General features: G+C 52.7%; 10 protein-coding genes across 10 annotated transcripts; 3 read left to right on the top strand and 7 right to left on the bottom strand.

Annotated features, from left to right (window-relative positions):
• Positions 1-1,788: 1,788 nt before the first annotated feature.
• Positions 1,789-3,548, top strand: BDW74DRAFT_168462 (uncharacterized protein; the record flags this gene model as incomplete). The annotated part of the gene is made up of 5 exons (XM_073726833.1): positions 1,789-1,999; positions 2,070-2,158; positions 2,222-2,363; positions 2,446-2,701; positions 2,810-3,548. The coding sequence occupies 5 exons, from the start codon at positions 1,789-1,791 to the stop codon at positions 3,546-3,548; spliced, it is 1,437 nt and encodes a 478-aa protein (XP_073583173.1).
• Positions 3,549-3,747: 199 nt separating this feature from the next.
• On the bottom strand, positions 3,748-5,237 carry BDW74DRAFT_179024 (fungal specific transcription factor domain-containing protein; the record flags this gene model as incomplete). Its single annotated transcript, XM_073729340.1, has 2 exons — positions 3,748-4,534; positions 4,606-5,237. The coding sequence occupies 2 exons, from the start codon at positions 5,235-5,237 to the stop codon at positions 3,748-3,750; spliced, it is 1,419 nt and encodes a 472-aa protein (XP_073583172.1).
• Positions 5,238-5,955: 718 nt separating this feature from the next.
• On the bottom strand, positions 5,956-6,969 carry BDW74DRAFT_179023 (class II fructose-bisphosphate aldolase; the record flags this gene model as incomplete). The annotated part of the gene is made up of 3 exons (XM_073729339.1): positions 5,956-6,220; positions 6,293-6,802; positions 6,881-6,969. 3 exons carry the CDS (start codon positions 6,967-6,969, stop codon positions 5,956-5,958), a joined length of 864 nt encoding a protein of 287 aa, XP_073583171.1.
• Positions 6,970-8,598: 1,629 nt separating this feature from the next.
• BDW74DRAFT_179022 (Zn(II)2Cys6 transcription factor domain-containing protein) lies at positions 8,599-9,724 on the bottom strand (the record flags this gene model as incomplete). The annotated part of the gene is made up of 5 exons (XM_073729338.1): positions 8,599-8,934; positions 8,993-9,101; positions 9,152-9,436; positions 9,493-9,587; positions 9,650-9,724. 5 exons carry the CDS (start codon positions 9,722-9,724, stop codon positions 8,599-8,601), a joined length of 900 nt encoding a protein of 299 aa, XP_073583170.1.
• A 357-nt stretch (positions 9,725-10,081) lies between these two features.
• BDW74DRAFT_179021 (uncharacterized protein) lies at positions 10,082-11,461 on the top strand (the record flags this gene model as incomplete). The annotated part of the gene is made up of 1 exon (XM_073729337.1): positions 10,082-11,461. One exon carries the CDS (start codon positions 10,082-10,084, stop codon positions 11,459-11,461), a length of 1,380 nt encoding a protein of 459 aa, XP_073583169.1.
• A 75-nt stretch (positions 11,462-11,536) lies between these two features.
• BDW74DRAFT_30870 (NMT1/THI5 family protein) lies at positions 11,537-13,350 on the bottom strand. The gene is made up of 2 exons (XM_073732480.1): positions 12,591-13,350; positions 11,537-12,536 (listed from the first exon to the last, which is right to left on the bottom strand). Exons 1-2 carry the CDS (start codon positions 12,858-12,860, stop codon positions 11,718-11,720), a joined length of 1,089 nt encoding a protein of 362 aa, XP_073583168.1. The 5' UTR covers positions 12,861-13,350; the 3' UTR covers positions 11,537-11,717.
• On the bottom strand, positions 13,185-16,612 carry BDW74DRAFT_154862 (uncharacterized protein). The gene is made up of 4 exons (XM_073724743.1): positions 15,436-16,612; positions 14,026-15,388; positions 13,781-13,976; positions 13,185-13,731 (listed from the first exon to the last, which is right to left on the bottom strand). The coding sequence occupies exons 1-4, from the start codon at positions 15,898-15,900 to the stop codon at positions 13,611-13,613; spliced, it is 2,145 nt and encodes a 714-aa protein (XP_073583167.1). The 5' UTR covers positions 15,901-16,612; the 3' UTR covers positions 13,185-13,610.
• A 43-nt stretch (positions 16,613-16,655) lies between these two features.
• BDW74DRAFT_30855 (arylsulfotransferase family protein) lies at positions 16,656-19,216 on the bottom strand. The gene is made up of 2 exons (XM_073732479.1): positions 18,779-19,216; positions 16,656-18,732 (listed from the first exon to the last, which is right to left on the bottom strand). Exons 1-2 carry the CDS (start codon positions 19,151-19,153, stop codon positions 17,065-17,067), a joined length of 2,043 nt encoding a protein of 680 aa, XP_073583166.1. The 5' UTR covers positions 19,154-19,216; the 3' UTR covers positions 16,656-17,064.
• A 699-nt stretch (positions 19,217-19,915) lies between these two features.
• On the top strand, positions 19,916-21,645 carry BDW74DRAFT_185692 (aminoglycoside phosphotransferase family protein; the record flags this gene model as incomplete). Its single annotated transcript, XM_073731085.1, has 6 exons — positions 19,916-20,232; positions 20,288-20,465; positions 20,535-20,669; positions 20,723-20,771; positions 20,874-21,311; positions 21,453-21,645. Exons 1-6 carry the CDS (start codon positions 19,981-19,983, stop codon positions 21,643-21,645), a joined length of 1,245 nt encoding a protein of 414 aa, XP_073583165.1. The 5' UTR covers positions 19,916-19,980.
• A 262-nt stretch (positions 21,646-21,907) lies between these two features.
• erg20 (bifunctional (2E,6E)-farnesyl diphosphate synthase/dimethylallyltranstransferase) lies at positions 21,908-23,203 on the bottom strand. Its single transcript, XM_073724742.1, has 2 exons — positions 22,943-23,203; positions 21,908-22,882 (listed from the first exon to the last, which is right to left on the bottom strand). The coding sequence occupies exons 1-2, from the start codon at positions 23,060-23,062 to the stop codon at positions 21,959-21,961; spliced, it is 1,044 nt and encodes a 347-aa protein (XP_073583164.1). The 5' UTR covers positions 23,063-23,203; the 3' UTR covers positions 21,908-21,958.
• Between the last annotated feature and the right edge of the window lie 91 nt (positions 23,204-23,294).

The following is a 23,294-nucleotide window of genomic DNA, read 5'->3' as shown; positions in this document are numbered from 1 at the left end:
GTCCATTAAGTCCCGCTACAATCCTTGGTTTTCCGTCCAAAGAGCGCTACATGCTTGGTAGCTGGGTAAATATGCTCCTGCTCCCGCTACCGCAACGGCACCTTAGTCGCACCTTCCTGCCCTTGCATGCGCAGGTGCAACCCGAACATGTCCCGAAACAGAAGGAGCACCCCAGTCCACGTCCTGAGGCCAGCACAAGACCCCGGCCAAGAACCCCCCGGCCTCCCAACATTCCCCTCCCATTAATTTCCTCTCCGCAGCCCTTTCAGTTCCCAACCCAGGCAGTCACAGTATCAAAACAAGAAACACTACAATACTGGCCAGTCCACGGCCACGGCCACGGCCGGGTGGTTGACCCACCGCCAGTCATCGTATGTCTAGCCCAGCCCAGCTCCCAATCCGTACTCCGAATTCCCTCCAGGCTAACAGTTTGAATTTCATAGTGGGGAGTTTTACATTGAAGTGACCCCAGAGGCATTTGCGCAGGGCGGCTGGGGGACCCCCGCGATGCCAAAAAGGCCAAAAAGGCAAAGTGTATGTACAACCTTGTCCTGACTTATAGTTATTCTTGACTGGCGCTGACACCAGGCTGCTATCAAGGGCCGCAAATTGCCACGGAATCCCGAGATGCCTGGAACCAAAGACCAGAGACAACAACCATCACCGAAACCATCGAAACCACCTATCCTCCCGCCACCGGCACCAACACCTTCAGCAGTCCCGGCAGCCCCGACGCCACCACTATCAAAAAGGTGACCATCAGAAAGGTCATCAAGATTGTCGAGACCTCCGCCACTCCCGCCGCTCTCGTCACCTCCTCCACTCCCGTTACTAGACCGCGCCCAGCAAGGACTGGATTTTGAAGCTTTTCGTGCCAACATGGTTCAAATTGCCATAGACAATATCTTGGTATACGGTGTTATTCTTGTTGATGTTGCAAATACCTTGTATATATTAGACCTCAAGCAACAGAATGCCGTATCCTCAAATCCATCAAACCCAGCTCTACCCCGTCGACGAGGTAATTCCCCCATCAACAACAAGCTTCTGCCCCGTGATATACCGCGCCTCATCCGACAGCAAGAACCCCGCCGCATTCGCAACATCAAACGAATTCCCCATGCGGCCCATGGGCACAGCCTGATTGCGTTTTCTTCACCAACCCCTCCAAATCCCCATTCGCATATCTATCCGCCAGATACCCCACGAGCGCGTGTGCATCAGCCCCGGGACAACGACATTCATCCGGATATTGCGCGCCGCATAGATGACCGCCGTGGCCTTGGTGAACTGGATGACGGCGGACTTTGTGGCCGAGTACGCGACCTGTGGCTTGCCAATGTAGCGCAGGCCTGCAATGGAGGCGACGTTGATGACGTTGCCGCCGCCTTGCTTTTCCATCAGCGGGAGGCCTTCTTGGCAGCACAGGTAGACCGATTTCAAGTTGATGTCTGTTTGCGCGTCCCTTTACCAAAGAATCAGGTCAACCACCATTCTATCATCTTCCACATCTTCCAGATAACAAGGGAGGATGGACGTACCAGACTTTCTCCTCCATCTCCGCCGGACCCCCAGGCTCAGAGCGCCCAACGTTGTTGACAAGGATATCAATGCGCCCAAACTTCTCAATGCACTCGGCGACCATGCGCTTGACGTCGCTGGCCAACGTCACATTCGCCGCGGTGACCTCGCACACGCCACCCTCGGCCTCGAGGCGCTTCTGCGTGTGCAGCGCCGATTCGAGACCCACAATAGCCCCTTTACCAAACTGTTGCTCCGGTTTCCATTATGGCCGTCGACCTGAGCGATACCAAGTCAGACCAGAGCGCTCGATCCGCCCATGTCGAGGCAGCCGGCGGACTCGACGACGACGCCGCCGCATTTCAGGCCAACTTCTCCGAGTGTCAACGAAAGACGGTCTTGCGGAAGATTGACGTTCGACTCGTTCCCCTGCTTGGGCTGGTCTATCTCCGGCCGTTTATCGACAGGGCCAATATCGGTGAGTGCTGTTTCCGAAGATGCGGTACTCCCGTACTGCCAACGCGATATTAACGACGGTCAACGAGTAGGGGATGCGAAGATTGAGGGCCTCCTGACCGATCTCAACTTGACAAACCCCCAGTACAACATTTATCTGTTCATCTTCTTTGTGCCATATGTCCTCCTTGGAAGGTGCTGTACTCGAGACTGGCCAGAAAAAGTCTGACAATCCAACCTAGAGGTCCCGAGTAACTACGTGTTGAACCGTTTCACACGCCCATCCCGGTACGTGGGGACAATCATCATGGCATGGGGCGTTGTGATGACACTGGAGGGCGTTGTGCAGAACTTCGCAGGCCTCGCAGCGCTGCGAGTCCTTCTCGGTGTATTCGCTCAGTGCCCATCTAAGCCAACGACATACCTCAAAGCAGAAACCTGAGCTAACACAGGCATGCCCAATCTCAGAAGCAGGGCTTTTTCCCGGCGCTGTCCTGATCATCTCCAAGTGGTATCTCCCGCACGAAACGCAAACCCGCATCGTCTGCTTCTACAGCTTCAGCGCCCTCGCCGGCGCCATATCCGGTCTCCTCGCTGCCAGAATCGCACAGATGAAAGGTGTTGGCGGTCTCGAGCCCTGGAGGTGGATCTTCATCCTCGAAGGTATCGCGACTTTTCGCTCAGGAGTCCTACTCTTCTTCTTCCTGATCGACAGCCCAGCCCTGTCTTCGTCGTGGCTAGCTCCTGAAGAGATCCGTTACCTCGAGCTGCGCCAGCTCGCCAACCGGCCTATAGCCCGTGCAAATGCAGATACACCAGAGCCAGAACGCAGACGAAAAGGCGTCGATACTCAGATCCTGTGGAGTGTCCTCACCGACTGGCAGATCTACCTGCAAGCCTTGATCTACTGGAGCAACACCGTGCCCAACAACGCGCTCAAGTTTACCATGCCCACGATAAACGAGAATATGGGCTACGAGTCGACGGCCGCGCAGCTGCTGGCAATCCCGCCCTATGTGATCGGCGCCATCAGCGCCTTCACGGCGTCCATCTTCGCTGACCGCTACCGGTGGCGCATGCCGTTCATCGTCGGGCCTCAGGTGCTCGTGGTCGTTGCATACGCAGTATTGATGACCAAGGCCTCTGATATCAAGTACAACATGGGCGTGTGTTACTTCGTCGTCGTCCTCGCCTGCAGCGGGCTCTACCCCGTCAACCTAGGTGGTAATTCCTGGACCCTGAGTAACCTAGCCGGCCCAACCAAGCGGGCCATGGGCATTGTGTTCATGGTCTGTATGGGCAATGCGGGCGGGATCGTTGGGAGTTATATCTTCATGATCAACGAGGCGCCCGGCTATGTAACGGGCTTTAGCACCTCGCTCGCATTTGCGGCGGCGGACGTGGTGGCGTGCGGAATTCTGGAGCTGGCGTATACCGCGCTAAATAAGAGGCGAGACAAGTTGGACCAGGGGGTTCTGGACCAGTACACGCCCGAGATGTTGGATAGGCTGGGAAATCGCGCGTCGACGTTTCGGTACAGTCTCTTATTGTGTTGCAGCTATTTAGCGTAAATTAGAAGCCTGATTCACAATGTTCCGCTCATTCTTAGGTACTATGAGCGAATGGACGTACCTGGAATTGGTCAATCGGGTCATGTCATTTCCTTGATCCACTCTCCAGATAATAAAAATGCCCTCCTGTCAGCTTACTGCCATCGCTGGGATTTCGATGATCATTCATATCCACATGTATGTTCCAACCAAGCTTTTATCAAGAGTAAGTCAACGCATTTAACGAACCGAGTAGCCGCGCCGTCTTGGTGTTTGTGAGCTCCACTCGCAAAGGGAGATTTTGACTCGGCACGCCTCTGACCACTTCAGCAAGCGCCTGCATGCTGAGATCTGGGAACTGTCTCGCCAGCGCATGGACCACAGAGCTCCGAGTCTGATCGCGCATCTTCACGAGCCAGTAGTCTGGGTGGCAGCTATCTTGCCTGAAAATCGGCATGGACAGCATCTGCTGCAACATCATGTCCACCAGGGAGGAGTGCACCAGAGAATAGCCTATAATCCACGGCCGTTGAACACCCTCTGCATCCAGATGGCCTGCAAGGTCCACATACGTCGCGTGGTGAGTGGCTGCAGGGGGCCGCTGTAGCTGAAGTGCTGGAGTAGCGAACGGGGGCCCCAGAGACCACATTATCAGGTGCAGAGCTAGGAGAAGACCGATATGGCAAGGTATCGCTGTTCCTGATTGCGGAATTGTAATATCACTTGCAAAGTGGACAAAATCAGATTGCAACCACGCGGCACCCTGATGCTCATCTTGGGGTTGGCTTTGGTGCGCAACGATTCGAGCTAGCAAGGAGAGGCGGCCGAGCTGCTGCCATGGGATGAGAATGGGAATATTAGAATCCGGTGGGGCCTGCAGCAGCGTGTGTATATTGTGATAGCTGAGCGTCCTTGGATCCTGAAAGTCCGCATGCAAGAACACCATGGGCGACGTGATGTCGTCATCAGAAATGCCACAGGGGCAATCCACTGCCATGAAAATAGCCCTGGAGACGGTTAGCTTTAATACTACGTGTCATTTGGTAGGGGTCTTAGCCTGTCCAGAACATATGCACACCAAAAAGCGCGTACATTCGGGTCATGGTTTAGGTTTTCATTTTCATTCTGAGGAATCTGATGGAAGCCCAGGGCGATCGCAACCTGTACAGCCAGGCCCGCTAGCTGCCAGGAATTCCCACCACATGGATCGTACAGAGAGAATACCGTAAGCAGAAGGAGCAACTGTAACGTCTCGCTCGACTCTTTCTTGATGATCGCGTCCATGTTGCGGCGGGCAGCACGCGCACACAACGCCGGATGACACGAGCGCTCCAGAGACCGGATGTCCTGAATCACAGCACCTATGGCCAACGCCATCAGGGCGAGACTGTCTAGGGCCGATAGTGATAGTGGTAAAGAAGGTCCAGTCGAGGAAACAAGCATTGTCGCATCGAGATTCCGCGTACATGTGTCTAAATCCAAGAATGGGAGGGCAGCGTGAATGCTGTGTCGGTAGCAGTCCAGATATTCTTGCGCCTGGTGGATTTGAGCCTGGAACCCGGCATCTACACTGCTGTTGCCATTGCCAAAAGGCAGCTGCCGCTGTGACCAGTCCACGAGCGTGGCTGTGACGATGCGCGGTAGTGTCATCGCTCGGTACTGGTCCGAGGCCGCGATTTCTGGAACACCGAGGGTAGAGACTGTCGGCATTGTCTCGCAATCCTCTCGATCCTTTCTTCTTGGGCCATGGGTCCAGTTGGGGTAGACGGTCCAGGCAGCAGGTAGCCATAGTCACTTTTGAGTTGGGCGAGCCGAATTCCAAAGCTTCGATCTGCCTGGTAAAGAGAAAGCTGTTAGACCTAATCCAAGCCCAGTCTAGTTCGCTTATGGTATCCTACCCCCGTCCTCCATGCTCGGCTGAAGCTCGTTGAGGCGGGAGACAGTCGGTTCTCGCCTTGCGGCAGTGGCCACATGCGGGGGTCTGCAGATCGCACTGCTGGTTCTTAGCTGGGCTGGGTTGCATTACACAAGAGAACAGTGGTTCATGGGCCTATCTTGATCTTTCTCTTCCGGCATCTGGCACGCCTGGAATGGGCGGCTAGCGCTTGGTTGCGCCCGCAGCATGGGATGGCCTGGTGTTGTTGATTAACTGGAGCAGTGAAGAAAGAGAGAAAGCGGGACCGGCGACTGGAGGAAATCTCTCGGCTGGGAGCAGATCACGCAATCTTCCCCATAGATGCCCCAGACGGCCCTTTCCTGGAGAATATCTTCTGCCTGTCAAGGTGAAGGCGCCTGCTTTGGTGCATGTTCCAGCTTGTTGACATGTTTACTAAGATTATCCTGACTGTGGTGGACTAACCACCAATAAGATAATGAAAGCAAACGTATCATTATTGCTACACTCCAGAAAGAATGAATAAGCCTAAAGCTAAGCCTTCCCCGTTGACCGGAACAGATCCATCACGCGCTTAATCGACTCGGTATAGATTGCTACCCCCTGAACCTTCAGCACCGTAAGCTCCAACTTCCCAGCATTCGCTGCAACAAACGCAGTGTACTCATCACGCACGGTTCGATTCACATTAATCTTGGCGATACCGCACTCGATGGCCTTGAGGAACAGCTCGTCTGACACCGGGTGGGTACCATGCAGGACTGTGGGCTGAGAGACGATCCTAGACACATTGGCTAGTCTGGAATCGTCCTGTCAGCTCACTTCTCTTTCGAATCCGAGGCTAAAATAACCAAAGGATGAATGATCTTACAGCTCCAGATTCCAGGATTTCTCGGCGCCTCCAGGCCCATAGCCTCCATGAATGTTCCCAAAGCTGGGCGCAAGAAAGTCCGCGGCCGTTTGGTCCATGAACTGCTTGGCTTCGCTGGGCTGCGTGAACACTGTACCCATGTCCACCTTAGGCAAGCCATCCTCGCCTCCCTCAATGCGCCCCATCTCGACTTCAACCGAGATTCCGAGCTCGTGTGCTCGCTTGATCGTCTTAGCGCACAGCGCCACATTCTCTGCCTCGTCCATCGTTGATCCGTCGATCATAATCGAGTCAAAGGGGAGTGTTAGCGCCAATTCAATATCTGCGGTCTCGATGCAGTGATCCAAATGCACGGCAATTGGGACCGTGGCCGCGTGCGCTGCATTGACCACATAGCGCACGAACTCGGGGCCTTGGAAGTGTATCGTCCAGGGAAAGAGCTGAATTATGGCGGGAGACTTCTGAACTTCGGCGGCTCGGATTACGGCGATGACTCCGTCGTCATTATAGCTATGGGTAGGCAATGAGAAAGAGTGTCAGCGAGCGCCTCCCTCTAGAAGCGGATTGAATATGAGTCTAAAAGCCCACCAATTGTAAGCCCCGACAGCATATTTGCCTTCCTTCGCGGCGTGCAGAATCGAGATAGTGAGATTGTTCTGGAGAGATGTGGCCGCCATCTTGTTTGGCAAAGGATATGATGTGTAGGGCAATGGGTTGTTGGTTGAGTATGAGAGGTCAGACAGGAGAGAAGGGAATTAGACATGAACCTACCGTTGTAAGCACCTCGTCGCGCAAACACATTGTTCTTCGGAGATTGAGCGAGATAGACGACGGAGTATTCCGAGGCTGCGGTCCGCATCCGAAAGCAGGAACCATTTTGAGTGTATCCTGTGTCATAGCGGACAGAGCCCGGGCTTCTGGTGTGAAAATGCGGCATTTCCCGTGTCCTGTCAGTATAGCACGGAAATCCCGCAATGGGCACGGAAACCTGAACATAGGACCACTGCACAGGGCTAAACTTTGGTTGAATACAGAGGGGACGGTAGTGGAGCATTGTTATTTTCAAGCTTTCAGAACCCCGATAGCGGGTCAATCAGGGAGCTAGAAAGAATCCGTTCCTAGTCAATGCTGTCAAGATCGATGCCATCGATGTCAATGCTAAAGTCTGAAAGGTCCACACTAGCCAGCGAGTCATCTAATGGCCATGGCCCAGGGTTTGGTTAATCTGGAGGTCTTCTAGGTGAGGGAGATGCACCAGACTCGCCACTAGGAATTTGTGTCTGTTGGTGGTTCTCATATCGGCCCTGCGAAGAAGATACAACTTGACGGGTAGCATTTGTCATTATCTCCAGAAGCCGGAGGCAGGCTCGCACGGATTTCCACTGATCGGCGATGTGTGAAAGTAGGTTTGAGCATATTGCGAGAGAGTCGAAGGCAGTTTGCAGTAAGTCATCTCCGAGTAATGTGCCCAGGTGTCGATGCTCGGCGTTCAAGGAGCTGCATGATATTTCATGGATCGTATGCAGACAGTACAGGATTGCGAAACTCGACGACAGAAGATCCTGCACACATGTCCAGTTCATGATTCGCCATTCGCAGGATGGCAGATTTTCGTAGCATCGAGGAACCTGGATTGCGCTATCGGCACACCTCAGCACATCGCCCACTGTGCCATTCAGGAGACTCGAACTCGGGCTCGGGTTCAGCCTGGCGGTGGGATAATAATTGCTTTGTAGCAGCTGAGTATTTCTTTGTAAAATTCAAGTCCAGCCGTTGACGAGTGTGGTATGCGCAAGTAGAATTATCGGCCATGACCATTGCCGTCCTCCATTTAGTCAAGTCGTCAAGAATAGAGTAGAAGGCTGGTTTGTCAACGTCGTTTCTGATGCTGGATTTTGCAGATGCAACGTGGATACGAGCTGTAATCTGTCGGATCTTAATTTGACGGATCTGAACAGGTGACTTCCGATACCCCCCTCTCTTGCTGGGGATGGGTCTGGCCAGTCCCGATGAGATCGTCATCCGCATCAATAGGCAGCTGTGTGGTAATGTCCAAGGCTTGGACGGCCAGCGGCCTCCCCAACAAGGAACTAGCGTGTCTCTCATAGACATAGGCTACCCAGAATATCCTCTTGCGCATCTGCTGCTCCATCGGTGAAAGACGACTGTCCGGCTTTCGATGGAAACCATTTTCGAGGCAGACGCGGATAGCGAGTCGAGTCAATTCCCACTTTTTCCCAACTATACATCCGTCAGTCTCATTGTGGGGTCGAATGCATGGGAGGGCTCCTCCTACTTCCAATTTCTTATTGCCCAGAGAAAACTGTGAGAAGGAGAATGTTCTGTGCTAGCGCCAATTCTTTGGCTCTCAAAGCCTCCTCTTCATGGGACATGGCCGCCATATAGTGATCGATTGCAGGGGTAGCATGAGCGCCAGTGCGGTTCAGATACAAGGCTCCGATGGCACAAACCGTGTAGAAGCGGAAGAGAAACTTGCCGGTAAATGGAGAGTCAGCAGACAAGCTCTGGAAATTCCGGGTGATTTCCGATCGCTGAAGAAACAGATGCAAGACGTGAGGACCAGTTAAGCTAGAATCGAACATGTTATGAGCTGTTGTTGAAGACGGATACAGAAACACGTGCTAAGGCATGAAGTAGGCTTTGAGCGACGGCAGGGGTAGGCTGAGCAGCTTCTCGTACATGGTCCCGCTTAAGTTGATCCTGCTCCCTCGCCATCTCGTTGCCAAAGTAAATGATGGAAGTGACCCTAGTCTTGGATGCAACAGCTGCAGCGACTAGTTGGGCAATACTAGTTCCTGATCAGCACGCCTTGCTCGTAAATTATCGCCTGGACCGTACTTAGCAATACTGCCATCTCCCTGATAGCTGGAGAAGCCAGGATCCGTGATCTGAATGGGGAACTTGGGCGACGATGAATTTTGCTGCTTAGGTTCTAGTGTGCCCAAGCCTATGCCAACTTTGTTTCTATGGAGTTGTGACTGCGATGGATGCAACTGCTCAGTATCCAGCGCGTCCAAACCCATAAACCCTTCCTTCTCTTGACTCCGCGGCTGTGAGGATGATGCCCTCTGTCTCACGAGCTCCTCATAGTATCTAATCTCCTCGCGTAGCTTATCGACATAACTGGGATTCCAAGTCAGACAACCAATTCCAGACCAGGAGTGCTTGCCACAACTTACCTGCGTTCATATTCACGTTTCGTGACCGAGCCCACCAAGATGCAGGAAGAATTGGAGCAGGTGCAGTTCTTGCATTTTAGGGGGCAAGAGTCGCACTGTTAGGTACAGCATAAGCCTGGCGTCGCAATCTATGCCGGGACACAGTCAAAATACTGACCTTGAGTTTCTTCAGTCGGCATCTTTTGCAGGCTGCACCTGATTCCGTGGTTGATGGGGAGGCAGATTTGTTCATGAAGTGAGGCCATAGGCGACTGGAAGAGAGTGAGGGGCAGAAAAGGAGAAAGAGCAAATGCAAATTGGGAGGACGTTACCATGGTGGTCATCACATGACTCTGTCCAACTAGCAACCCAGGGCGACATCTATGCACGAGGTAAGGAAACACGAACACGAAATCATTGATGAACTGCCCGTCAGTTCATCTGCCAAAGTGGAGTAGGCATCCATGAGTCAGGCAGCCCAGCCTCAGCTGCCTGGCTGTCAGAAAGTTCAAGCAAAGTGGCCGAATGGCAGGCATCAGCATTGGCTTTACTATGCAAACCCGAGCTACTACAGATAATCTGAATGTTGACCAGACACCAGAATAACAAGATGACCTCCCTCCTCTCCCTCCCAACAGAGCTCCTGCTCGTGATCTTCGATTTTCTCCAACCTCTAGACAAACACACCTTCTCCCTATCCTGCCAACACCTCAAATACACTTTCACCACCCTATGCTCACCACTATCCCTGGACGAAACATATACTTTACGCTCACATCTCGCCCGCGATGGCCTCCGCTTCACAAGCCACGCCTACTGCGCCGGATGCAACACCATGCACATGCACAAATTCTTCAACCCCAACCAACGATCTCTCCCACCGTCTAAGCAGCGCTGCATATCGACCCAAAAAGCTCTCTACATGGAGCCGGGCCAGCTCATCAGCTACAAAGACGCATCGGACCGCGAAAGCTGGTGGCCACGGGCGTACCCAAAAAACCACGACCTGCCACAGCTGAATACAGGCTTCATCATGCGGTTTGGCCTCGAGCACGGACAGAGAGTGCAAGAGTTTGCACTGTGTACCTCGTACGAGCTCGTCACACTCCCAGATAAGAAATTTACTGCGAGCAAGGCCGAAGTCACGCGCATCCTTCGCGGTTTTGATATCCCGACGTGTCCGCATACGAAGCTGGGCGATGGCACGGTTGCGGGTAGTTACCGGGAGGCATTATCGAATTCTCGGTACACGGTGCTTTACACTGACAAGGAGAAGATGAGGCGGCGGGCGAGGGTTTATATGGGTACTGGCAACCACGCTAACATCGACATTGATCTCGATATCTGGTATAGCAGCAACTCAGACGCATGCTGCAGGTTTCCGGGGTGCAAGACGGCGTTCCGGTGGGAGTACCGGTCTGATCTGAGGAGAGACGGGTGGAAGACGCTCTTGCTCCATGTGAAGCGGTTTCTTGGAGGCCTATTGACCCCGCAGGACCCGCGCTGGATGGTGCAGTTAGTTGATACTCCGGATGAAGAGCAGATGATGGCGTATGTGAAAGAGTGTTTTGACTGGAGAAATGTGAATGTGGTAATTGAAGAGAATAGGTATGAACGTGTGCTTTTGGCTCATGGCCAGGGTCGGAAATTGGACAGGGCAGAGGAGTGTGAGTTTGAGCAGCTGCGTAGGGAGAATGATTATCTGCGTCATCCGCATCACAAGCAGGGCCGCTTGAGGTTGACACTTGAGACTGCAGCTGCTGGTGAAAGGGATAAAGTGCCCGCTACGACGCTTCTGCTTTTGGAGGCGAGGGAAGGCGGGCAGAAGGGGGCTGAGGGTTACTTGCTTTCGCCGCTGCACTCGGCTGAAACCGTTCTTGAGATGACACAGGGTAATGAGTTCAACAAGAGGTATAAGAGTCTGCAGGAGCTGAACTCCTACCGGGGAAGAATTAGGAGTTTGTTTCGGGGCACAGCGGATGATTCATAGCAAAGGTGCCACGAGTATCATTGAAGTTGGGAGTGGCTCTGACACTTTCAAGAGCTCGTTGACCATGCTCTTGATAAGGTATCTAGATATGATGGGAAAACAGCCAATTGTGAGGTAGTATAATTCATCCAGCATGTCATTCATAGCAGACGATAAAGAGTGACTAGGATAAGCTAGCTAATCATCGCATTCGGCGGGTTGTATACCCTGCATATGCCCTCAAGGAGGGGGCAGTTAATCCTTAGGATAGAGAGTCTTAAGCAGAAGCGACCTCCAAGCGATGGAATCCACCCTCCGAAGCAACCTGCTCCTGCAACTTCGCCATACGCTTCTGGTCGCCAAGCGGATCAGTCGAGTCCTTGTCAAGGGTCCACGACAGGTATTGGTTGGTGTAGTTGGGGACGAAGTCATTCTCCAAAATGCCCAAGCGCTTGCCATAGTTGGTGACCTTGTTCCAGTCGCGCTGGACGTTCTTCAGATCACGACTGAAGTACGCAAAGCTCCGCTCGAAGATCTTCCTGTTGACAGGGGTGCCCATGATGGGCTTCATGTCGATGTACTCCTCGTACGCCTTGGCCGGCTCAGCAAGGACATACTCAGTAGCGCGCTTAACGGCATTCATAAACTTGGTGACCTTCTCCGGGTTCGCGGCGAGGAAGGCGTCGTTGGCGATGTACAGGATAGAACAGAAACAACAGCAACCAAGCTCAGCGAGCTGATCGATGCGGAGCATCTGCACATCTGTGCGAGAACGGTTCTGCGACGCAAGCCATTCGGCGAGCTCGACCATCTGCACGTTCTCAAGGCCAATGCCCGCGTCGATGGTGCCGTTGATGATGGCCTTGGTAACGTTCATGCCGCAACGGACGGCGGTGTAGTCGTCGGCTGTCATGCCGTAGTACTTGGTGAGCTCGTCGATTTGAATCTTGCCGAACTCGCCCACGTAGCCGATCTTCTTGCCTTTAAGGGAGCGGAAGTCTTCAGTGATACCGCTGTCCTTGAGGTAGACGACACCGGTGAAGGGCTCGTCGAGGAGCGAGCCGATCGAGGTCACGGGGAAGTTGCGGGCTTTGGCCTGTTGCGCCTATTAGTCAGAATACGCAATTGTGAAGAATTTTCGGTGACATACAGCAAGAGTATGAATCATAGCCTTAAAGCCCATATCAACCTTGCCACTGCCGATAATCTCAGTGACATCGGAGGGGTCATTGGGCTCGAGCAGAGCGACTTTGAGACCTTCTTCTTTGAAGAAGCCCTTGCTCTGGGCAAGGTACAAGGGGGCGTGGTACGGGGTCGCGTGCCTAGCAGGAGCCTTAGCATACTCCTCCATAAAACTACCACACAGAATAACCGTGGAGCTGTACCAGTTAGTCAAGAAGGTGATCTTATCAGTAGACATCTTGGCAGGTTCAGATCAGGTCAAGTAATTGACGGTACTAGAAACTGTCAGCATGAGAGACGATGCTCTCTTCCTCATACAAAGGGGGCAATCAATGCAACGCATGTCCTTTCGCTAGTATTATCTAGATCAAGTTGTGACAGTATAATCTCAGAACGACCGGGGGTGACCCCGACCGAACACCTGTCATGCGGAGGCAGTGACTGTTGGATATTCTGTACGATACCTTGACCCATCTGAACCCAAGCGAAAGTCCGTCACATAATGGCTCGTACCGATAGGGATTGTTGGATAGGATAATGAGAGAAAATTGGTGGATGGAAGTTGAGAAGTGTAGGACGGAGAGATGAGGCAGAGGAGGGGCAGCAATAAATACCCCGCGGTCACGGGCACCCCCACTGTTGACTTCATAAAGTTTAGGGACCACTACGAAGACGATCACCCAATCCCATTGGAACAACAGGATTTGTCATCCCTGTCCAGAACTGATCGGACGACTGCTATCCGCGATGTGTCACAGGAACAGGGATCTGTGCCCTGATCAGCCCGATATCGGTATGAATTCAGATGACAAGTGGTACTGAGCCTATTGAGAGCCGCTCAATGCAAGATGAACAAATAAATAATGATAACAAATGACTAACAACTGTACTGGCCGGAAATCCAGCTCTGTTCGAAGGCAATATGGACGCGCAGGAAATTACAAGTATGCTGACAGGCGTGTGCGATGCAAGAAAATAAAAAGCCATGCTAGCTGGCCTGGCCCCCGTTTATGGCTATCCGATCTAGAGGTGAAGACGGTCGGTCCGACTTCTTAGTTCGCAGGGTGAGGGGATAGAAGTGGTCTTCGGCGTCGTCCTCCTCGCTTGTACTGGTGGGAGTTAGCTAGGGCTTGCTGATAGCAAAGGTTAAAAACTTACGGGAGGCGCCATGCAACATAGTCCTCAGTTGAAAGACCCTCCTTGACTTCTTGCAGAGATGCGAAGTCACCGGGTGTCATCATTCCAGAGCGATCCCGAGGCGATCCGGGAACAGACAATGGCCGCGAGATCTTCTGCTCGGTTCCGCCGATAACGTCAAAGTAGTCTTCCTGGTTCTCAAAGGACGAGGGGTACGCTATTCGAAGTCAGTATGGGGGATTGACTCAATTGTAACGTGGAAATACCTCTTCGAAGAGCCAACTGGCGAGCCTTGACATATTCCAAGCCCATACGCTTCCAGTCCAGCAAGTCGCTGAGACGCTCCGTGCGGTTACGCTGGTTGATCCGCTGTCGTCGACTCTTGAGCGTAAAGTTGTACATAAACTCAGTCAACTGGTTGACAGAGTCGTCAACACCTTTCATGCGGCGATCCACAATGTAGATGCCATAGTCCGAAGAGTTCTCAATCAGCTCCTCCATATAGCAACCAAAGCCAGAAAGATTGGTCGTAATACTAGGAACACCCATAACAGTACACTCAGCAGGGGTGTAGCCCCAAGGCTCATAGTAAGAAGGGAAGACTCCAAGGTGCGTACCACGAACGAAATCGTCGTAGTCTAGAGGCAGTACCGGGTTAGATGAGTTCAGGAATTCGGGGTGGAAGACAATTTTGACGCGGTCCGACGATTGGTTGAAGAGCTGCACGCGGCGGATTTGGTTCAGAATAGGATCCTCGGAGTCATTGAGCATGTTGTGGGTGACAATGGGGGGAAGAGCATGTCGTTTCATGGCGAACAGTCTGCGTCGGAGAAGGACACGATCCTGACTGGTGATGAGGTCTTTCTCATCCGGCATGTTGTCTCCCTCCTTCCAGGATAGACAGCGCTCATACATGCGCTTTCCAATGCCCTGCTCGATCATTTGGATTGTGTCGCGGAGCGACTTGACGACCGCTTGGCCCTTGAGCGACTCGACGGTGAGCGACGAGGTCTGCGCTGGCATGATAATGAACGCGACGACAGTGGTCTTCGACCCGCTGGACTTGAGGCGGTGGTTAAGACGCGCCAAACCTTCAATGAACATATCGACACCTTTGTTGCGGAACTCATATCGACCTGAGGTGAATACATAGAGGGTATCGTCAAAGTCGAAGTCGTTGTGCCCGTAGAAATGTCCTCGGACGAACTCGTTGATCTTCTCCTTCGACTGTGAATGCAGGTTCTGGAACTCGTGGACCGCAGAGAACTTCTTGACGTTCAGCCCGTTGGGCAAGACACCGTCCGGTTTCCGCTTGAGAAGATGCTCGCTCTCAAACGCCGTGATGTGGGAGACAGTGGTGAAGACGTCCGCCGAATGGGCAGCAGCTCGCTCAATGCAGTAACGGTGGTAGATTCCTCGCTTACCAGCCTCTGCATCAACATCAAAGTACTGCAGGTTATTGTAGAAGTCAACCGAGCCTGCACAAAGATACCGACCGAGCAGAGTCGCGTGAGTGGTAAAGATAGTCGTCAAGTCCATATGCCTTTTTTTCGTCAAAGGCAGGGCAACACCGGCAAGCCACTCATGGAAGTGAGCGACAACAGCGCGACGACGCTCATGCGCAATATACTGCTCCAGTTAGTAGCCGCAAACAACAGTCCCGGGAGAGCATGTACCTCGCCCAAGAACCACGCCACCAAGTACCCAAAGACGATCGTCTCATTCGTCTCATGATCCGACGCAGGAGAAGGGATCCCAGCGGTATTCCACAGATCGCCCTTCCATTCGTCCAGATATTTGTACCCGGTGCCGGTGTCGATAAGGAGCACACGGGGCGCACCCTCAATCAGCCAGCGACCGTAGATCATTTCGATGCCGCGCTCCTTCATCGTCGCCATTGTTTCTTTCATCGCGGGACTCGACGGCGTGAGCTCCTCGACCTCCACGGCGGCCGAATTGCGATTCAAGGGCCCGATCAGAGTGTAGCGCTCGCCATACTCTGCCGTTGTCACGGGCGCTTTGGACTTGAGCACCGAGTAGATACCTCCGACGCGATTGGCGACTTCCGTCGCGATCTCGAAGAGCATGTGGTTGCGGACATCGCGCCTGGGCGGGTCTTGGTCGTTCTCCTCACTGGCCATGATGACGGTGTTTGTGGAGAAGTAAGGATAAATCTGCGGAGCAGCAATTGGGCCAGGAAGTTAAGAGGAGAAGAAAAAAAAGGGAGAAGAAATCAGCGACAGAAGTTCCCTTTGTCAGACCACGCAGGCGGCTTTGGGAGTTCGCTGCCTTGGACAGGAGTGTGGGGGAAGATCGAAACCGGGTGGCGGGGGAAACTGGTTCTAGACTAGACGGGTCAGAACCTGGCCCTGGACATTAAACGTGCTTGGGGCGGAAAGCTGGCTGGAGGGGAGAGAAATCACGATTCTCTTTTCCTGAGAGACTCCTGGCGAGGTCGTAAAATGAGAGAAAGAAAGTGAGGATGAGGAACGGGGCAGCTGGCTTTATCCGGCAGAGGCGCGGTTGCACGGACTCAGACCCTGGCTCTTGATGGCTCAGTGACGATACCCTGGAGGGAATAGCATAGCAACCCCTCTTTGAGTCTATCCAATGGTCTATTGCGGGATCACCCGACCAGTTGCCCATCGGTCTACATACATTAATGCAATGAAGCGCTTTTTCTTCGCAAAGGCGTTGCGTTGCAGGCGGATGGCCCTGCTCCGTACCCAGACCGTACCGTTGGGATCTGAGCACATACGGTTGAGACGCGGCAAAAAGGGGTTCATTGTCTACAAAGCCTGCGTTCGGGGCCCACCGCCGCAGCTCTACGAGATATCAAACCATGCAGTGCTGATAGTGTTTTTCTCGATGGAATTGAGTTCTGGCAGCGATTCCATGACGCGGTCCACGATGTCTGGGGAAAGCTCCAGAGCCGTGACGTCATTTCTCCAGTCCCACCTGTCAGGTGAACCCAATCATATCTCCTCCACACCACACCACCGTCTCCGCGCGTAGATCAACTGGGAGGCCTGTTGGACAGCCTTGGATGAGCCCGGTGCTAAATACCCGGTGGCTAATAGCCCAGGTCCGGCAGGGCCAATTGGAAATTCGCCTGCCTCTTGCTTCATTCGATAGTATGCAGCCAAATATAGCCACTGACAGTGCGCTATAAGTAGGATACTCCGGAGTGGTTGTATAAAGCCCCGGAGTTATACCATAGCAGAAGTGGTCGTACTGCTCTAAGTATGTCGTGGGTTATATGAATTTTACATGCGCTCAGATAGCTCTATAATACAGGCAGCCGGTCAATGCTGCTTCTCCCTCGAACTCACATTGCTATACGTGCTCGGGGTCCTGACCATTACCGGTCTCCCAATACTGCTACCAGGACTACCCAGTGAGCTCTGCCAGCTCATCCGACTACCCAGCGCCGGCGACAGCAAAGCTGGCGACAGCCGGGGGTTATCCAGCTCCGAGATCTCAACGTCGCTGTCATCGCTTTCGGTATCACTGGCAATGTGTAGTCCCTCTTCCTGCTCTCCGTTGGCACAGTAGTCCTCCCAGTTCTCTTCTTCATCACAGACGCGGTAACCTGGAAGGTATCGGTAACTGCCCCGAACCCATCGGCAGCCTCGGAGACAGAACGCCCAGCAGTAGCGGCGGAAGAAGTATATGCAGGCTGTGAGTACTAATGTCGCAGAGACTCCCGCGAAGATCAAGGCCGGAGAGTGGCGTGCCTGAGATTCGCTGGGTGGCTCGGGTGGACTGTTCGACTCTATGATTGTCGCATTGAAAGGGAGGACGGCCGATGTGCCGATGATTTGATCCTCTCTGTCAAGCGCGCGGACACGGAGGAAAGGCTGGTCGGTGTGGAATGGGATGTTGATGATCGTCTCGAACCCTGTTCTTCGGACGGTGGTGATAGCTGAGAAGACATCGTCGGACTTTCCGGAGTTTGGATTCGGATCCGGGTTATTGCCCTCGACATCGTCGGGATTAGAATGGTGGATAGGAAGCGGAACTTGCGAGCCCTCGAGGACCCATCTTCCGACCTCAGTCGCACCATTCCAGCTAACAGCCGCCTCATAGCCGTTAAGCTCAAAGGCTGGTGTCGTGTCTGGTTTGCCTACCCAGGCACGTTTTCTAACACGATAAGAGGCCGGGTTGCCCGTGCCAAAGCTGGATATGGAGCCGAATTGAGTGTGGCACATGGGAACTCCCATCTTAGTGAACTCAGTCCATGCTGCACCGCTCTTGCCGTACGACACGAGGACATTCCCGTTATGCAGGGCCTGGACGGAGCCGTCTGACTGCGGCTGTGATTCAGGGGTGACCCCAGCATGCCCAAATGCGCGGAATTCACTGCGCACTCTGACCTTCATGCTTGACTGATCCACGTCGAGGAGAAGACCTCGGTTGACCTTGTCGCCCGGCGTCGTATTATCGAAAAGTGTGATTGCTTTGTCGTCATCGTGGAAGCGGGCATCGTGTGGCCATGCAAATATCGAGGCTCGCCCATCAGACAAGTCCTCGAAGTCACTACGCTCTCCGCCCAGCCGCCAGATGATATCTCCAGTACTGCCATTGAGGTAGGTGAGATAGTCAGTGTGAGAGGCCGATATGAGGTAGTGGCCCTTGGCGTCTTTGTCGACGCTATGGAGATGGAAGAAATCCCAAGGATCGCCGAAAGTCCAGCCCGGGCTACCTGAAGGTTTCTCGACGTCCGTTACGTTGAAGTGCTCCGAAGCGCGCCAGTCGAAGAGTATCTCGTTCGTCTCGATATCAATCTCGACGAACCGGCTGTCCCAGACCCAGCCTCTCTCCGGACCACGGACCGCTCGCAGATCAACCGAGACGGTTTCATAGATAGTAAAAAGCGCGGTGCCATCGCGCGTAATCTGGAATTCATGGAAGTCCGCAGAAGCACCGCCTGGACCTTGAATCTGATAGCGCTCGATATATTGTTGATCGAGCTGTTGCGGCTTAGCCTTGTGAGAACAAAGGAGGAAAAAAGCTTACCATGTGAATTGTGCCACGACCATGGCCATTGATCTTATCATCTCCCTCCCAGAAGGTAAGGTACTGGTTCCCTTTATACTCCTGCACATCTACATTATATGCAGCCCCGATAGTAGTGGATTCGCTCGTCCAGACAAGATCTCCCTCCTGATCGAGAATTGACGGCCCGCGCGCCGCGACATCCTCTCCGCGCGGCGAAAGAAACGTGTATAAACCATCTTTGCAGGCCGTATTACTCCGTACAGAGTATACGGATGTGCCGAGAACAGAAGAGGTGCGGTAGAGCTCCGTCGGCCACTCGCCGGTGGGCTCGGAGTCCCTGAACGCGCCCGCGAGATTAAGCAATGCGGTTATTGCTAAGAATGGGCGCCACATGATGAAGCGACATTTGATATGAATAAGAGAAAAGGCGCAATTGATGCTGAAAATGAAGAAAACTTAACAATCAGGAGGAGTCTGTCAAAGCTCATCTAGCTGTGACAGGAGCATGCGTAACAGGACTGATATTTTTAGTTAGAGCGACCGTTGATCGCTAAACTTTGAAACCTCAAGCAACTCCTGAACCCTGGAAGCAGGACTGTGGGTCAAGCTTGAGTTGACAAGAACTTTTAGCCTCGAACTTTCAAGTCTTCATGGGTTGTTGTACGGAGTAATTTGGATTCCAGAATATACTCCGTAGTCCAACTTGCTTCTTCCTAGATTTGAGAATCTTTGATGCCCCTTTTTTGCGCGCCAAGCATTTTATAACCACTGCCTACGGTAGTCCCCTGCCTGACGCTTGACTTTGGACTATTTTCAAGTTTTTTAAAAAAAGAAAATAATAATAATAATAAAAAAGGCACTGCCTTGCTTCTCGAATCAACCTGTTTTTGACCGTCTAAGATTGCACTTCCCCCTCATTTCCTGTCCATCAGCGCGATGAGCATACAAAACATATCGGTCTAGGCGCTATAGGTGAGAGCTCAATATCGATGGATATACAAGACAGCTGTATTGCGGAAGGCTTGTCTCATTCTCTATGTCCCGGAGATGACTTGCTGAGAGGCCTCATCATCGTGCACCGCGTCTTTTTCCCTTTCAGGAGGCGAAAAAGGATGCCGTCCTATTCTTCGCGTCGATGGGCAACCAACCTCAGCATGTCATTTCACACGAATTGCGAGGCAAAGGATGACTAGTTTTGCTACACGAGAGGGCGATTTGTAATGAATGAAGCTCATGAGCTGTCAATACACTACATCAAGTTCAATATGGACGAGTTGGTAAGACGTGCTGCTGAATCTGTTGGCTTGACGTCTGCGCAGTGCGCCAGTGTGGAGAAGTTCTCTGATGGGATGTACAACAAGACCTTCCTCTTCATCATGGACGATGGTACGCAAGTTGTAGGTAAAGTGCCGAATCCAAATGCCGGTCGAGCTCATTATACGACCGCCAACGAAGTGGCAACAATGGATTTTGTAAGTAAAGAACCTATAATCCATCTTCACGCCATGTCTAATAGTCTAATCCCAGGCTCGGAATGAGCTGCACAACCGGGTCCCGAAAGTGCCAGCTTGGAGCTCCAAAGCAGGTGATAATTCGGTTGGAGCCGAAAACATCATCATGAAGAAGGTTGCTGGTGTCCAACTGAGTGAACTTTGGCTGGCGATGGGCATCAAAGAGAGATTTGAAGTGGTGAAAACAATCTCTGGTTACCAAAAAGCCTGAACGTCAACATCTTTCACTCAATATGGAAGTCTATACTACTCAGCTGATATAGAAGGTTCCATTGGATGTGACCTTCTGAATGAAGATGGATCTAGAACGCAACACCATCGATATGCTATCGACCCGTCAACAGGCCGCGAATTCCTCGATGATGGCAGGACAGCATTAGAATTTGATAGAGGCCCTTGTATGGCTCCATGACCTCTCGTTTGGGTATATTTGCTTACACGGTTACTCCAGGGCAAAGTGCTGAGCAGTACAGGTCGGCGGTTAACCTTCAAGAGATTGCGTGTGTGTAGAAAATGGCCTAACTTCCTCGACCTCCATTATCGCTATACGGGCCCGGCACGTACCGCCCCTCGCGCTCCAAAAAGCTATCGGCTCTTTAAAGCTACCTCCGGATCATGAAATATCTCCTGCCAACAGACGCTTCGATCACGCCGGCCATTCTATGGCATCCTAACCTCCACACGGAAAACATTTTCGTTCACCCTGAAAGGCCAGCAGAGGTCTCGGGAATCATAGATTGGCAATTAAGTGAGATATTGCCTCTCTTTGAGCACGCGCGCCAGCCATATTTCCTCGACTACGATGGCCCCGCATTAACAGGCCTCGATCCACCAGACTTCCCAGCGAACTTCAACAAACTCAGTCCATCTGAGAAAGCTAAAGCGCAGGACTTATATCTAAAGATGTCACTTTCGGCACTATACCGGCGGTTCACGTACAGCACTAACCGGACTCTATACAATGCCATTAAATTCCGCGAGTCCACCAGCTTTGACATGCTATTTCTTGCTCAGAATCTCCTCATAGACGGCGAGGCATTGTATCTGTCTTAATGCCTTGACCTTGAAGAGGAATGGGCTGCTCTTCCGGGCGTGCAGGCCTCCGGCAACCCGCCATTCCCTCTGCAGTTCTCCGCAGATGAGGTTGCTCAGATCTACGAAGATGCCTCTGGAGCTATCAGGGGTATGGAATTGATGCAGAGCCTAAAGCAATCGCTAGGACAGATGTGGCCCGAAAAAGGTACTGTCCGGGCAGATCAATATGATGACGTAAAAGGGCTCTTAAGGCAAGCGAAAGCGGACCTGATTGACCAGCTTGCACATTCCGAAGCCGAAGTAGTTGCGTGGGGAAAAGCATGGCCGTTTGATAGCTAGACCAACGATACATCTTTTGCCCTGAGAGCATTTCTGTACGGCCAATGGTACGGGGATGAAAGTTGAGAAAAGACCGGATGATTGTCAGGTGCCAAGACAAATATGCTAAATGTAAGAACTTGCAGGAATCATCGTCACGGCGAGACAAAGGTCAATGGTACAACATCATAGGTAGCAATTCTGGGTTAACTAGGAGATTGACTACAGGGAAAGTCACGAGATATGCTGTGTTGCAAAGGCTGCCAACAATCCTAAATCATTATATTAAAGTCTATAGTATGAGGTATCTGAAAAAGGCAGTGATGCCCATCGCTTATTTGCTGCGCTTGTAAATCTTGCCGAGGAAGGCCTCGAAGACCTCCTTCTTCAAGCCCCCCTTCTCGTCAACAGCCGCAATCTTCGTCTTGAGTTCGCCGACGATCTTCTCCTCGTACTCCTTGTAGACGGTCTCAAGGTCCAGCTCGCGGTAGAGAGCCTTGACCTTGGCCTCCTGCTCACCGTCCTTGCGGCCGTAGGCGGCATCGAGCACCTTGCGCTGCTCGGCGTTACAGCGCTGCAGAGCCTGGTTCACCAGCCACGAGCACTTGTTGTCCTGAATATCGGTTCCAATCTTTCCAATAACCTCGGGATTACCATACGCGTCGAGGTAGTCGTCCTGAACCTGGAAATATTGGCCGAGAGGAATGAGGATGTCGTGAGCCTGGCGCAGGTTCTCTTCGGTCGCGAGCTGAAGGTAGTGGAGCGCAAGGGCGACGGGGAGGTAGAAACTATAGTAGGCAGTCTTGTATGTGACGATGAACATGTACTTCTCCATGGAGAAGTTGTCGAGGTCCACCTTGTCTTCGGGGGCGGTGATCAGATCGCACAGCTGGCCCAACTCGGTCTGCCAGGTGGTCTCGTGGAACAACTCAATGAGGTCGACGTAGGCAGGGTGGGAGCGGAACTGCTTCTTCAGGATAATGTAGATGCCAGACTCGAGGAGGAAAGCGTCGTTGATGGCAATGAGACCGACACCCTGGTGGCGGTACCAACAGGGCTGGCCACGGCGGGTGATAGAGCCATCCATAAGGTCATCGCTGACCAGGAAGAATGCCTGAAGCAGCTCAGTCAACCATCCAAGCGTAGCCAGGTCCTTGTATTGCTCCTCAGTCAATTCCTTTTGCAGAAGGGCCAGGGCGGTGTCGGGGACGGAGAGACCGCGGTTGAGCTTGCCGCCAGGGACGTTGGTGTCGATAGCCTATAGCAACGGGAAAGGATTAGTATTATGCAGTGATTGAGAGCCATTGGGTCATGATACCTTGCGGAACCATTCCTGAGCGTTCTCGGGCAGGTTGTACTTCTTCGCATGGTCAAGCATAGCCTGAGACAGGGAGGGGAAGACCGCCTCAAAGGCAGCGCGGCTCGTGGTGGAAGGCATTGCGGAGTATACGACGAGACGAGACAAATTATACAAGATCACACCCAACCAGAGCAATTGAATAGACACCAAAAATGCAGCAGCAAGCGTCAGACAGGCGGGATCCCTGGACTATAAAATAAAAGCCAGCGCGACGATCTCTTTGTCTGCGACCGGGGGGGACGGAGTAACTCGAAAAAGGAGTACGAAGGCTACTCGGTAGCCCCAGTACCTGGCTGCCCCGCCGAGCCTC

Source organism: Aspergillus multicolor (genome assembly GCF_047715735.1).
Source record: "Aspergillus multicolor strain CBS 133.54 unplaced genomic scaffold BDW74scaffold_15, whole genome shotgun sequence".
Taxonomy (NCBI): Eukaryota; Fungi; Ascomycota; class Eurotiomycetes; order Eurotiales; family Aspergillaceae; genus Aspergillus; species Aspergillus multicolor.
This window is presented reverse-complemented; position numbering and strand designations above follow the sequence as displayed.